Below are 11,720 nucleotides of genomic sequence, written 5' to 3'. Positions count from 1 at the left end.
TTCAAGCAACCGATTTTTTTTTGCTGGAGATTTGTTATTAAGGAGAGTGGTGAAGTCTCGCACTCCACAGCATCGCAGAAGATAACGACTTTAGACGAGGAAAAACAAAAAAAGATTCACGATTCATCCAAACGCATTCAAGTTTTCCATACACATAATCTCACAACAGTTTGCCTGGCCTGGGATTCGTCATAAGCACCCAAGTTCAGGAGAGAAGGATGCGTATGGCCGAAACCCAGGTCTGCATTATTCGCCACACAGGTCACTACAGTTTTTCGATATGCAACTACTCGATACACACGCACATTTACGACGTAATATTCTTCAACATTCAAGGGCTTCTTCTTATGGAAGTCGATCAGCAGTTGCAAGGATCGCACGTGCAGTTTGATCCGCACTTGCAGCCATGGCCGCCCTCGGTGCTCGTCTCTGGCATCTCACTGGGGTTCCTGAGATAAACGTGAAAGACATGTAAAACCATGATTCCAGAGTTTTGCACAATCAATAGCGAACCATTTCAGTAACCTCTATAAAGTAAAAGTAGATGCTGCTGACTATTTCGCATGAGAGGTAGGAGGGGAAATACTGCCCTATCTGAAACTCACGTTTTCACTGGAGCAACCCCAGCAATGACGGTCTGAGCGGTGGTGGTGGTCTCTGAGAGACCCAAGCCTGGGTTCCTCTTGCATCTGCACATAAGACAATCGACCCGAACGCATCTAAGTCATCAACTCATCTCCCAGGGATTTATGAGGAACTACAGTGCAAATTCGCATGCTTTATGTACATATGTATGAGCATATATATGATATGCATGGGCATATTGGACGTGATTATTACCCACTGTCACAGTTGCAGCTAGGGCCACAACCACAGGTTCCGCCGCAGGAAGACATTTTCTCTCGATCAGAGAACTGAAGATTGCAACAACAAAGAGTTTCTCTGTGCTTAATTATGGGATACTGAGTGTGAATCTAAGGGCTATGGTTGCCCTCTATTTATAATCTCGGTGGGTGGAACGGCGAAGAACATCGGCCGGACACGTGGTTGAATCTCAAGATGGTTACGTCTCCTTTGATAGTCCTAACCATTTCTTTCCTCTCTTCCACGCCGGACAGCCAATTAGGAGTCGCATATCCTTGTCCAAGGAAGGGCCAAGAGGGTTTCCTCATCAATTGCCAGAATGATTTGAAAGATTAAAAATAGGGGGGATCTGCAACTGCAATTTCTTACAAGATTTGGCCGCTGTATTTCGTAGAACTAGCTGCTGAAAATGACATATCAGATGACTTTGTCCTTGGATTATACGAATTCATTGGATGGGTGACGACGCATGAATCGTGCCCATCTATATATTAATCACGAAAGCCATGTAACCTTTCAGCATTCTTTAGAGCCGCCCCTACATTGTCTTATTTCCGGATTCCAACTTTTGGACAATATCTCCCACATAAACTCGGCTATAATGTAAATTACGCGAGTACATGATATCAAGAGGTGGACTTTGTTTCAGTTCATTATTTATCTCCAATCGAAGTGTTGGGCTTTACCATTTCACGTAGACACCTCGCAATGTCGTAGAACTTCCTGGTGATGATCTCCATTTTTCGGTGGTTTCTTTATGCAGAGGCATGAAGCATTCCACTTACAATAGCTCATACATAACTAATGGCAAACACAAATATTCACACTACTCCGATTATAATGAATAATAATGACTTTGACTATTGGCCGATCCGTGACTGGTTTGAGAGCTTGAAATTTCTAATAGCCTGATTAATCATCATCTAGTAAGTAAATTGCCTTATGCATTCAATATAATCCAATCCAACACTTGCCCGGTAGCACCCTCAGAGAAATCAACCCAACACAGGCTACATTAAAGGAACGATCTTTGGTGCACCGGTTAGGTGGCCTTTATCCCAAGAATGATAGCTTAGCTCGAGTAACAATGAAGGAACACCTCTAATCGATAAATGTGCCTCAAGGTGAACCTTTGTCATTTATGATACATCTCTATATGTGTTAGCAGGAGACTAGAAGAAGGAAAGGCGCTAAAAGTTATTTTCCTATCCGAGGCCCAAGCTCGAAAGGAAATTTGGAGAAGTGTCTCCTATTGTAAGGAAAATCGTGCTTCGCAGAAGCCTAGAACAATAGATTACCACACCAGTTTACAGCAACCTACTCAAGCATGATATCATGCATGTTGAGTTGGTTTGATGCTTCACCACTCACAAGCATCCTAAGACCATCTTTTAGTTCTTCTACTCCTTCCTCCAGGACAGCGCAGACGGGATAGATAGGAACACCTCGCACCCTCCTTTTCAGTTCCTCGTACACTTCTTCTGCCCCTGCTTCGTCAATCTTGTTTGCCACTATCAAGGAGGGGCGAGAAGATAATCCCTCCTGATGCTGCTCGAGCTCTAACATCAAATCCCTCAGCTGTTCCCATGGTGGAATTCCTACTCTACCATCCAACCCAGCTGCCAAATCTAATACAAAAGCCAGAACCTTTGTACGCTCTATGTGGCGCAAGAATGCATGCCCAAGTCCACGATTCTCATGTGCGCCCTTTATGAGTCCTGGAATATCGGCCACCTTTATTGACAAGTCGTCGTAGCTCAGATTTCCTAAACTAGGCCGGAGTGTTGTGAAAGCATAATGGCCTATTCTTGGTTTAGCTCTTGATATGGCTCCCAAAAGAGTACTCTTACCAGCATTCGGCATCCCAACAAGGCCCACATCGGCAATACTCTTGAGCTCTAATATGAGGATGGCCTCAGAACCAGGCAAACCAAGATTTAATGAGCATTCTTTGTGGTCAAGATCAGAGGCACCATCCCTATGTGGCTTGTGTATTAGGTTAGACTTTCGGGGGATTTTTGGAGTAGAAACATTACCCAGTCCACCTGCTCCTCCACAAGCAATGACTATTCGCTCACCCTGCTTTTTCAGTTCTGCTATGTTGTACTTTATTTGCTCCTCTTCCACCGTCTCCTCTTCCATGCTGTTCCCTGATGAACTAGAATCAGCAAGTTGACGTTCAGCATCAGTCGCCGCACCTTGGGCAGATTGTTTTAACTTTTCCGTCTTTTCTAAAGCTGCGGTCGGACATGAAGCGCCAGAAGTGTGTGCTGATTCATCTTCTTTTGTTCCACTATCATGTAAAGCAGGTTGGCTGTTAGATTCAGATGGAGCATCAAGTGAACCTGGAAGCTCCCATGGATCTAATTCTGGAGAACACTTTTCAACCGAGCCGGGGATTTCCCCCTCCACCAGATGAATGATGGTGCCTTGAGGTACATAGACAACCTAGGAATTAAAAGAGCTGCTCATACTTGCATGTCCTCACTTAACTTAATGTGCAGAATAAAGCAAATTAAATGTTCTTTCAGTCAAAGAGATGATAAAGGTTAAACCTTGTCTTTTCCCCGTGTACCTATCATGTTCTTTGAGGATCCTTGGGCCCCTCTACCTCCATGCTGCATGTAGCAATAGGAATATCACTAAAATTTCTCAGAGCTGTATATGAAATATATGTACCACAAAATAAAAAGAACTTCACAGTAAATAGTAAATAGAAGCAAGAGCCACAAACTGCGTGGTGCTGCACACTTCTAAAGTCCCAAATTGCACGAGAGCATTCTAGAATGACATCACCACCTCGTCCACCATTCCCTCCTGCAGTTCAATATATGAAAAACAAAAGCTGTGACAAAGCGAATTCCTGAAGTCAACAACCTAATTTTGCATCTCTCATATTAATATACACGCCTACATTCCTCATGATGAAAAGAACGCGTTGGATACATAAACATGACATGGTATAACAAGGACAATTATAGACATCCTATGGAATGGAGACACACCATCAGGTTGGCCTCGAGAATCACGTCGACTGCGACGAATACTAAAACAACCATTGCCACCTTCACCTCCCTTAGCAAAGAGCTTAATCCTGTCTCTCATTTTCCTTTCCTACAGCAAAAGAATGCCATGATTGTTGAGTCTAGGGAAATTACATGGATTTGTGCAATAAGATTAGTTGCACTCATTTCGAAACATGAATGAAGTTTGCAGTATATGAAATATCTGCTGCTCAAGCAAGCTTACCAGTTGAATCTTAAACTACTTTACATGATTCGGAATTCTTCCATCCAATTATCAATACATATTATGATGTTCATACCATCTGCTAACCGTTTCTTGTTCAAACAGCAGATAGAACCAACTACCCCAAGCCTGTCCGGGAAAAGATAACTCTACACCAGCCAACTAAATGTCTTAGAACCACAGCCATGGAACAGTCCACACTAGCCAGCAAAATGACTTGTCCTTCCTGAAAAATATATAGCCCACGTAGCCTCAACGGACTGCCAACCCAGTTTTAGAACCACAGCCTACGGAATAGTCTTTTAGAAAGATGGTTGTAGGATCCTAAGCAGCTGAATCCTTCAGTTTCGTGCTAGAGAATCATTAGGTTTTTATAATTGAATCTATCTGGGAGAAAATTCAAATTTGAAATCTACATGCACACATCAACCATGTACCAAGAAAAACTTACAAGATGAAAAAAATACAAAAGTTGCTCCTATCCATTATCAAGTCACTAACTTACACGACTTTATTAAGTTTTTCCACCCCTAAGTGACATATTCAAGTGAATTTGGATGAATAGAAAAGAAGGGAGAGGGTACCTGCAAAGGAGCAAGCTTAGACTTTTTGTGAGGAGAGTCTGAATAAGAGGATAAAGATAACAATAGCCATGGTGCCTCCAAAGTTGTCCTCAACCCTTCCAGGCGCCACAAGAGTTTTGCACGGCATGCCCACATGACGTCTCTTATGCTATCTCTTATCTTGGGGAATTTTCCAACGTAAAAAGTCGTATCTATCCTCTTAATTTTCGTTTTCCCAACATCTGGAAGGGCAGCTATATTAAATCATATACCTCCCTGTGCTGTGAGATCTGCATTAAAAGTGTGGTTGTGTAACTTTGGTAAAGAGTAGGAAAAATAGACACGGGAAAATCATCTCCAGGGTCTTCAAACCAGTAAACGAATTGAAGTTTGTGCCCACTTTCTAGGGAAACCAAAGGACTAGCAATTTGACAGGCAAAAGATGTTCTTATCACAAAACTTCATTATAACCAATTTGAATGCTATACGGACTTTCAGGAACCCCTAACATGATGCAAATGAGATAGAAAGGCATTACATAGACAAGCAATGAGGGACAAAAAACTAAGTGTCTTTGGAGCAATTTATCGAGCACCGTGAATGCAGTCATGATCGAGAGAAGGTGATAAACCAGCAAAGAAACATTTCGGTGGCAAACGAAATACACATTCTTTCTTCTTCGGCTTCGGTCCAGCCTCGTGTCTATGACGTGTTTGACATACAAGATTTCTTCAAAGACGCTTGTTGATGTGGACCGACTGATGGCATGTTTGGGTCGCAGAATGGAATAAGGTTGGACAGAGTAAACCATCCATTTCATGGGAACAAGAACATAACAGAGTACGAACTAAAATAAAATAGCTATGGCATAGTTTGGTTTGCAAAAACAGACCGACAATCTTACCTCACAGCTTTCCTCAATTTACCCAAACAAGACGTCAAGTGATCTACAGATCGCATTCTGTGGACCTACGACACCCATGAATAACTATGGCATTTGTGTTGAAACTCCAATCAAACACATGGTGGGCAGGGATGTTTTCCTCCGCGCGATGCTCCCTTCACGGCACTAATCACCGCCATTGAACCCCCGTATCAGCATTTTCATTTTTACCGCCAAAAAGTCGATGAAGTCGCCTACCAAACCCAATGTATGTCATCGCCCAAAAAGAAAATAAAATGGATCCATGGGATCTCAATAAGAAACAGTCAAAACACGAGCAGCGGAAGCCAAAAGCTTGCCTTTGACGGCGGAGATTGAGCGGGTGAGGGGGTTGACCAACGACGGGGTTTAAGTGGGAGTGGAGGAGGCTCGCCGAAGGTCAGAGACGTCCATTCAAAATGACTGGCTTCGCCTCGATCGTATGTATTTGGCACTTTGAAACCTGTTGACATTGAGGACATTTGCGGAATCGAAAACTTTGACTCGGAATTTCATTTTTTAATGCTGTGTATGACTTTTTTTTTAAATTTAAAAATCAAATTATTTCTGTTCATATGCAATTACATAGAATCAAATAATTCATTTTACCTAAATCTTTTTTTTAAAGCAATTGACATATAATTATTTTTTCGCTTAAAATAAATGGATTCCGCGTTTACTTAAATAACTAACGCTTCCATGATTCCATCTCGGGACGAATTAAGGTAGTCCAATGTATGGAATGACGAGCATAACCTACAACAATCGAATTTAAACATTTTGAAACATGTAATCTATTTTAAAGTAGTAGAAAGTGTTCGGTTTTTTTTTTTTTTTGAGTCGAAACGAAATTTTCATTTTACTTGAATAAGAGGTGCATGACTTCAAGATAAGCATGCAAATCAAGCAAAATAAGTAAATTTGAAAGATTAAACAACTTGATACGGTTTGCAAACACTCGCTTATTCCACAATGACAGGTCTGTCATAGCGTTAAAGCACATCCGGCGATCGATCATCGAATCTCGCATCGTTGATGAGCACGGGCCGAGATTTCCCTTTTTTCTCTCCGGTTGCTACGACTTTGTCATGAGGCGGTGCGCGTCTAGGCTCGACGTCCTCTACACCTTCATCGTATAAAGATAACGACAACCCCAATTGGTTGAAATAGCACGAAAACCATCTTGTAAATCCTAAATCTATTTGTAGATCGAGATAAAAGAGCACGTAATTTTAAATCTAACTCTAGATCTAGATCGGGAGAGAAGACCAGCAAACAGTAAAAAGTGCTTGGTGACTACTCAAGAAAATAAGTTCCGATTGATCATTCTTAGTTGTTTTAATTCGGATACATTGCCTTTGTTGAGCGCTCATGTTCATTTTACGACCATTGCCATCTTTTATCTTCTTTAGCATTGCCAATTTTAAATGTCGATAATAGATTGCAATGAGAAAATTTCATGCCCTTATTTGAAAAATTTCCTTCCGTTTTAAATCGCGAATTTGTAAAATTTTCGCCTAGTTGGTTTAGCGTTAAAACGAAGTTAGAATGATAAACAATGGGCTGAAAAAAGTCAGTGGGTCCCATGTCCGTCGTGGGACCGGAAGGCAAAGCAACTTGACGACAATACAAATTTTGGGACCCGGACAAGAAAAGCGAAGATGTCGTTTGGCCTCGTTAGAAGGCGGACGAAGATTCATGTACGAAGTCGTAGGGCCTGCTGCTGAATGTTTTTGGTTTTAAGAAAAATGAATAATTTAAAAAATATTTTAATTGTATTACGTACGAAACGAACGATCGAGAAATATTTTCATTGTTCACGTAAATGTATGAATATTTTGATAATGAAACATCTTTCATCGAAGCGATACAAGTTGTTATTTTTAGAAAATCGTTTCTCATATTATTCATTTTTTGCGAAACCAAAAATGTCAAATTTATCTGCTCTTCTATGAGATGAGACCATATTTTACCGGAATTTCCCTACGATGAAAGACATTTCATTGAGAAGTCGTTCTTCGATTTTTTATAAGGAGACGGGTTTTGTGGCGATTCCGGACGGGATATATCACTGGAGCACAAGAAAATCAATAGGTATACTTCAACAAAATTCAGTCACCTTGAAGTACACAATAATTTGTCGTAGTTTAATTGGCGACAAAGTGAAATAATAGCAAGAAAAAAAGTTAGAAATTCAATCGATGACGAGATATCTGAAAACTACAACTAAGATACCCAATGGAATTTAATCAACAACGAGATATCTATAAATTATGAAAAAATTATCAAAAAAATCTTAAACCTATTACAATTGTGTCAATTCGGTCATAAACATTTTTTTTGTGCCAATTTAGTTATAAACCTTTTGCATTTGTGCCAATTCAGTCATTTCACCCAACTTTGACCGGCTGGCGCCGACGTGGATGCCGATCGACGCCGACGTGGACGTTGGCGATGACATGGACAATTTTTAATAATTTTTTATTTTATTTTATTCTTTTCTTTATTTTTCTTTTTGTTTGTTTTCTTCCCCTCCTTCCTCTTTGGCCGTCACCGGTCTAAGCAACTGGCTAGAGTCGGCAAGGGCGAGGTCGGCCTCGCCACCGTTGCTAGGCTAGCTCGCCGGCTATGGCAAGGCTTGGCCTCGCCAGATCTGGGCGAGGCCGACCTCGGCTGCCATGGATTGAAGTTCTGGGTTCTAATGGAAAATGTCAGAATCTGGGTTTAGATGGAATTTTTGGAGGAGAGAGAGTGACGAGATGAGGAAGAAATGGAGGTTTTGCAGAGGACGATTTTCATAATATAGAGAGGGGGGGCTTCGCCCATTTCCTCTCCAAGACTTTGCCGATTTCTTGCGTGCTCTGGATTTTTGAGGAATCGCTCCTTCCTCTTTTCAATTTCTATTATATTTCGTTGAATCTGCTCGGTTTTTCTTGGTTGATGTTGCTGGTGTTGGGTCATTTCGCTTCCATCATGTAGAAATCGCAAAATTGGTGCTGCTCGTGAGGGTTTGTTTCCCAAACTACAACCTGAGAACCCATATGGGCAGCCATGGCGGCTGAGCTCGCGCAGATCTAGTGAGGCCAAGCCTCGCCGTTGCTGGCGAGCTCGCCCAGCGACAAGCCAGAGAGGGGAAGAAAACAAACAAACAAAAAATAAAGAAAAGAAAAAGGAAAAAAAATAAAAATATTTAAAAATTATTCACATCAGCCAATCGGCATCCACGTCGGTTCTAACAGGTCAAAGCTAGCTGAAAATAAATGCAAAAAGTTTAGGACTGAGTTGGTACGAAAAAAAGATTTATGACTGAATTGGCACAATTGTAATAATTTTATGACTTTTTTTGGTAATTTTTCTTATGAATTACGGTCATGATATGATATATGAATTGAAAGATGACGAGTTTGTACTGTTTTCGAGGATTCTACGATGCACAAGAGATGGTGTATACGATATATACAACGTAAGTGCTCACAAGTAGTTCTTCCACGGTTATTGCGAATGTCCTCACATCTCCAAAACTTCCGGCTCTCTATCTTTACGTTGCGACAATGTCTGACCTCCCGGCAGTTTCTCCTTCAGGGTTGCGTCCTCATTTTTCATGTTCCATTGGGCTCCATTGCCTTACCAGCAAGCAGTTTCTATTTCGATATCACTATGCTCGAATCTTACATCCAATTTGCTAACAAAACGACTAATTCTAAGATGATTTCTCATAACTCCGCTGACCCATGCCTTTCAATTGATGATGCCTTTACTTTTATTTGCCTTTTTGGCCAATTCTGTCATGACAATCATTGACCCATCATCATCATATATCGATAACTGATGGTGATCATTGATAAATATGACCACTGGTAAGAATTTCCACGAACAATATGGCATTGACGAGGAATTCTATAGTCAACATTTTGTTGACAACCACTTCTCACACAATTTATAGGTTCCGTACCTGCTCGGATTGTGATAGATTAAAAATTATATAGGCACAGTTAATTGGGGCATTTTCAGCTCAAGCACAAGAGTCAATATTTGAAATTAGAGACAAAGATATTATCTGGGCAATACATACATAGCCTGTGACGGAGATAGTAAGTAGAGTTTAGCTTTGATATATCATACTAACAATAAAGTCAAGTGCCCTATCGAGGTCACATAAACTCAGTGAGCTAATAATATCTTAAGCGTAAACAATTGCCAAAATCTAGAGATGAGTATGCCGAATATATCCATGTTCTAGCTCAAGATTTAGGTAGCGGTAATGACAATTTCCGGTGGACTTCATCTGAATTTCGGATCTCAAGTCGGAAGATTCGGACCATGCCGCCGAACACGCGCGAGTGGGGGGAGGGAGCATGAATGCATCGACATCAGCTGGCATCACCATCATCGTGCTTCACCCATCAAGCCAAAACACCATCAGATGCCCCTCATCATCATCATCAGTACCCCTATCTTCATGCTCACTCTCTCTCTCTCTCGCTCTCCTTCACGGACAGTCCCTGCACTCTTCACTCATCGCTGGACTCCGACACTCAACTCGCCCCCTTCGCCTCCCCCACACACTCGCACGCGCACTCTCTGCCTCTCCTCCTTGCAGAGAGTCGTCGTGGCCGCCGCCACCGCCTCCGCAATGGCCGTACAGACCTCCATTTCCAAAATCACCCCCACGACCCTCCTCTGTGTACTCCTCCTGACCCTCCCCGCAACCCCCGCGGCCTCCCTCAACATCACCGACCTCCTCTCCTCCTTCCCGGAGCTCTCCGCCTTCACCACCCTCCTCTCCTCCACCATCGCCTCGGATCTGGCCCAGCGATCCGCCGTCACCGTCCTTGCCGTCCCCAACGCCTACCTCGCCTCCTCCGACCTCACGCGCCGCCTCTCCCCCACCTCCCTTGCCGACGTCCTCCGCTACCACGTGCTCCTCCAGTGCCTCTCCTCCTCTGACCTCCACCAGATCCCCCCTTCCGGAACCCTCTTCACCACCCTCTTCCAGACCACTGGACGCGCCACCAGCAACTTCGGCTCCCTCAACATCACGCGCGACCCCTCCACCGGCGCCGTCTCCGTCCACTCCCCAGCCCCTTACTCCCCCTCCAACGCCACCCTCCTCGAGCCCATCAAGACCATCCCTTACAACCTCTCCATCTTCACCGTCAATTCCCTCCTCGTCCCTTATGGCTTCGACCTCATGGCCTCCGAGACTCGCCCTCCCCTGGGCCTCAACATCACCAAAGCCCTAATCGACGGCCACAACTTCAACGTCGCCGCATCCATGCTTGCCGCCTCTGGCGTCGTCCAGGAATTCGAGGCCGACGAGGGCGGCGCCGGGATCACCCTCTTCGTCCCCACCGACACCGCCTTTGCCGAATTGCCTACGAGCCAGAGTTTGCAGTCGCTGCCCGCGGATAAGAAGGCCGTGGTGCTGAAGTTTCACGTCTTGCATTCTTATTACCCTCTTGGCTCTCTGGAATCGATCGTGAATCCGTTGCAACCCACATTGGCAACGGAGGACATGGGAGCTGGGAGCTACACTCTCAACATCTCCCGGGTCAATGGATCGGTGGCAATCGACACCGGGATCGTTCAGGCCTCGGTGACGCAGACCGTCTTCGATGAGAACCCAGTGGCGATTTTCGGGGTGTCCAGGGTTCTATTGCCAAGGGAGATCTTCGGGAAGAATCCGTCGGTGGGTTCGAAGTCCGGCGGTCCGATCATGAGTGCGGCTCCCCCGCCCGGCATCACACCCTCGCCCGAGAATTCGCCTGGTGGTTTTGACGGGCCGCCGCCAATATCCAGGGAAGAGATGCGGTCGGGAAGCTCTGTCGGCGGCGTGCAGAGACTGATGCTGGTTTTGTGTTGTATATTAGTGTATGTAGCTGTGTGAGATTAAATCCCAATTTTTTTTTTTTTGCTCATTCTTATTTTCCTATAAATTTTTTTCTTGCTACGCCTGTTAATTATCGTTGATTTGATAATTTTCTTTTTTTTTTCTTGTTTTTGCTTTGTTCTTACACGGTGGTATTGAATTCGGACAGCTGACGATTTTTTCTTCTCTGCTGAAGAAAAGGAGAAGTGAATTTGTGTCAAAATGTTGGAATAAGTGAGCACCAATTTTGATT

At 43.5% G+C, this 11,720-nt stretch overlaps 3 protein-coding genes across 4 annotated transcripts; 1 reads left to right on the top strand and 2 right to left on the bottom strand.

Moving 5' to 3' along the window:
- On the bottom strand, positions 1-1,009 carry LOC115746039 (metallothionein-like protein 1). The gene is made up of 3 exons (XM_030681740.2): positions 841-1,009; positions 606-689; positions 1-449 (listed from the first exon to the last, which is right to left on the bottom strand). The coding sequence occupies exons 1-3, from the start codon at positions 894-896 to the stop codon at positions 359-361; spliced, it is 231 nt and encodes a 76-aa protein (XP_030537600.1). The 5' UTR covers positions 897-1,009; the 3' UTR covers positions 1-358.
- A 914-nt stretch (positions 1,010-1,923) lies between these two features.
- Positions 1,924-5,648, bottom strand: LOC115746031 (probable GTP-binding protein OBGM, mitochondrial). Of its 2 annotated transcripts, none has more exons than XM_048281192.1 (6): positions 5,581-5,648; positions 4,698-4,966; positions 3,870-3,978; positions 3,599-3,681; positions 3,420-3,482; positions 1,924-3,312 (listed from the first exon to the last, which is right to left on the bottom strand). In XM_048281192.1, the coding sequence occupies exons 2-6, from the start codon at positions 4,830-4,832 to the stop codon at positions 2,182-2,184; spliced, it is 1,521 nt and encodes a 506-aa protein (XP_048137149.1). In that variant the 5' UTR covers positions 4,833-4,966; positions 5,581-5,648; the 3' UTR covers positions 1,924-2,181. The 2 variants fall into 2 exon arrangements, with proteins under 2 accessions (XP_048137149.1, XP_048137148.1); XM_048281191.1 differs by lacking the exon at positions 5,581-5,648 and adding an exon at positions 5,215-5,530.
- Positions 5,649-10,026: 4,378 nt separating this feature from the next.
- Positions 10,027-11,720, top strand: LOC115746034 (fasciclin-like arabinogalactan protein 4). The gene has a single exon (XM_030681733.2). It carries the CDS (start codon positions 10,058-10,060, stop codon positions 11,483-11,485), a length of 1,428 nt encoding a protein of 475 aa, XP_030537593.1. The 5' UTR covers positions 10,027-10,057; the 3' UTR covers positions 11,486-11,720.

The sequence above is a fragment of the Rhodamnia argentea genome, chromosome 6, assembly GCF_020921035.1.
Source record: "Rhodamnia argentea isolate NSW1041297 chromosome 6, ASM2092103v1, whole genome shotgun sequence".
Classification (NCBI taxonomy): Eukaryota; Viridiplantae; Streptophyta; class Magnoliopsida; order Myrtales; family Myrtaceae; genus Rhodamnia; species Rhodamnia argentea.
This window is presented reverse-complemented; position numbering and strand designations above follow the sequence as displayed.

Bases quoted from the DNA above. Each gene is read 5' to 3' on its own strand.
- LOC115746034 (XM_030681733.2), top strand. From the start codon at position 10,058: ATGCTCACTCTCTCTCTCTCTCGCTCTCCTTCACGGACAGTCCCTGCA.
- LOC115746039 (XM_030681740.2), bottom strand. From the start codon at position 896: ATGTCTTCCTGCGGCGGAACCTGTGGTTGTGGCCCTAGCTGCAACTGT. The intron at 690-840 runs GTAATAATCACG...TCTTATGTGCAG, and splicing joins AGCTGCAACTGTGACAGTGG to ATGCAAGAGGAACCCAGGCT. The intron at 450-605 runs GTGAGTTTCAGA...CGTTTATCTCAG, and splicing joins GGGGTTGCTCCAGTGAAAAC to GAACCCCAGTGAGATGCCAG.
- LOC115746031 (XM_048281192.1), bottom strand. From the start codon at position 4,832: ATGTGGGCATGCCGTGCAAAACTCTTGTGGCGCCTGGAAGGGTTGAGG. The intron at 3,682-3,869 runs GTGTGTCTCCAT...ATTGAACTGCAG, and splicing joins TTCTCGAGGCCAACCTGATG to GAGGGAATGGTGGACGAGGT. The intron at 3,483-3,598 runs GTTTGTGGCTCT...TGCTACATGCAG, and splicing joins GAAGTGTGCAGCACCACGCA to CATGGAGGTAGAGGGGCCCA.